General features: G+C 50.0%; 1 protein-coding gene across 1 annotated transcript in view; it reads left to right on the forward strand.

Annotated features, from left to right (window-relative positions):
* DDX49 (DEAD (Asp-Glu-Ala-Asp) box polypeptide 49) overlaps positions 1-2413 on the forward strand; it is a gene marked incomplete at its 5' end in the record, with an annotated part of 4822 nt that overhangs the window by 188 nt on the left and 2221 nt on the right. Inside the window, 6 exons of the mRNA XM_009705640.1 lie at positions 25-128; positions 391-512; positions 613-800; positions 948-1088; positions 1656-1731; positions 1854-1930. Coding sequence (XP_009703942.1) covers positions 25-128; positions 391-512; positions 613-800; positions 948-1088; positions 1656-1731; positions 1854-1930 — 708 coding nt within the window. The remainder of the gene's footprint in view (positions 1-24; positions 129-390; positions 513-612; positions 801-947; positions 1089-1655; positions 1732-1853; positions 1931-2413) is intronic.

The raw sequence follows: 2413 nt of genomic DNA on the forward strand, positions 1-2413 counted from the left end.
CCGCAGTGCCCGGCCCCGCTTCAGCTCTCTCCTCCCCGGCAGGGAGCTGGCGTACCAGATCGCCGAGCAGTTCCGTGTCCTGGGGAAGCCCCTCGGCCTGAAGGACTGCGTGGTGGTGGGCGGCCTGGGTGAGTGCTGCTGTGCGGGGGTCGGAGCCTCCACCGTTCCCCTCCAGCCCCGCTGCAGTTGGGTTGGGAAAGAGCAGAGCGCCTGGGGAGGTCCTCTTTCTGCACGGTTTGTTTTCTTCATGCTGAGGAGCTGTTATCTAATGGCCAAGGCAGCGAACGCTGGTGGGAATAAGGAGAGTGACATTTTCCAGCTTTGCAGACGAAATGATTTTAGGATCTGTGTTCAGTTGCCTGTAACTCAGCGCTGTGGTTCTTGTTGCAGATATGGTGGCGCAGGCACTGGAGCTCTCCCGTAAGCCCCATGTTGTCATCGCTACGCCTGGCAGGCTGGCAGATCACCTCCGCAGTTCCAACACTTTCAGCCTTAAAAAGCTGAAGTTCTTGGTAGGACAGTTTTCAAGGTTTTTTTTTTTTAATGGTTTTAAGATTTTTTAGCTTTTTAGGTATGCATGCAGATGAGCTCAATATTTTCGGCTGTGCCTAGATTTTGGATGAAGCTGACCGGTTGTTGGAGCAGGGCTGTGCTGACTTCACCGCAGACCTGGAAGTGATTCTGGAGGCTGTTCCAGCACGCAGACAAACGTTGCTGTTCAGTGCCACGCTAACCGATACGCTGAAAGAGCTGAAGAGCCTGGCTGCAAACAGACCGTTCTTCTGGGAGGCTGCATCTGAGTAAGTCTTCATCCACTCTACTGAGCAGATGAAGAATCCCGTTTCCTTTCTGTTATCTTGTTCCCGTACTGTCTTTCACCTCCCTTGTGTTCCATCTTCACTTGCCAAATGGGTGCTTCTTGGTGCTTTGCCTTCCCCTTCTGACAGGGTGCGGACAGTGGAAGAGTTGGACCAGCGCTACTTGCTTGTACCCGAAGCAGTCAAGGACGCGTACCTTGTCCATTTAATCCAGACCTTCCAGGACGAACATGAAGACTGGTCTATTATTATCTTTACTAAAACCTGCAAGTGAGTGACATCCTTCCTCATGATTGCTCTTAATGTAGACGTATCTGTACATTTCTAGTTCAGATTCCAAATTTGCACTGTATTGGGTGGTAGGCTGGGATGGTATTTCCTTCCTTAGTCTATTCTGAAATTTGGTAGAGAAACACCTTTTCCTTTGAGCAATCTGGGGCTGAGAGGCCACCCAGAAGCGTAGCATGCCAGGAGGTCAAGCTGCTTTACCTCCCTGCATCTTCTTTTCCTCTTGCTGATGGGTATTGGAAAAGGCATGGGGAAAATAGCACTATCTGCTCCCCTGTGCTGTTCCTGTCCTTTGGGTGGTTCAAGGGATTGGGGTTGAGCTCTGGAGCTGGTGACGTACCCCTGAGTGCAAGTGGGAATCCAGTCTCCCTCTCTAGGGTGAGCGGGTACAGAATGGGTGTCCTGTTCCCTACTTGTGTCAGAGTGCTGCAGTCACTAACTACATCTTGGTAACTGTAGTGTGAGGGCTTCTCAAGGAACCCCAGCTCTGATCCATCAGCTTTATGTTTCTCTCTTACGTTCTGATTTTATTTTCTTTTTTCCTTCAAGGGACTGCCAGGTCTTGAACATGATGCTTAGGAAATACAACTTTCCTTCTGTCGCTCTGCATTCCATGATGAAACAGGTGAGTGAGGGACAGATCTGGGACACGGATGCTTCCAGCTGCATCCCTGAGCCAGACGACTGTCCAAGTCCTACAGCTCCTGAGGATCACAACATCCCTCACACAGGTTTTCCTCTTTACAGCGGCAACGATTTGCAGCTTTAGCGAAGTTCAAGTCCAGCATCTTTAAGATTCTCATTGCCACTGATGTTGCTGCCAGGTAAGGGTAAACCACGGTCTATGTTGCCAAAGGTCTTAAGCCTGCTTTTTAAGCACCAGAACCACTGTGGAGGTTAGGCTGAGGAGAGGAGAGCTTTAGCAAGAGGAGAGCTTTAAATTCCCCCCACTTGGGTAGGACACTTCTGTTGTAGAACATCTCTGAGCTGTGTTTTGGAGCCCCCGTGTGTGTGATGTAGCTCTGATCCTGGCCTGTTTTGCTGCAATAGGTGTGTGTGTGCTCTAGCAGGAGAATGGTTTCTCTGAGGCTTAGGGTGCTCTCTGGGACTAGGAGGGAATGGCAGGCTACAAGGCGACATTGCATGAGGAGAGAGTTTGTCCTAGAATCAGCCTGAGCCAATAAAGACTAGATTGATAGAATATGGGGCTCTTGGAGAAAGAAGAGGACAGGAGCTTAAATTGCATCTATTAAAACAGTGCTTCTCAACTTCTGTTCTCTTTACCTGTATTCAAGAGGTTTGGCCCT

The sequence above is a fragment of the Cariama cristata genome, unplaced genomic scaffold, assembly GCF_000690535.1.
Source record: "Cariama cristata isolate BGI_N322 unplaced genomic scaffold, ASM69053v1 scaffold10668, whole genome shotgun sequence".
Classification (NCBI taxonomy): domain Eukaryota; kingdom Metazoa; phylum Chordata; class Aves; order Cariamiformes; family Cariamidae; genus Cariama; species Cariama cristata.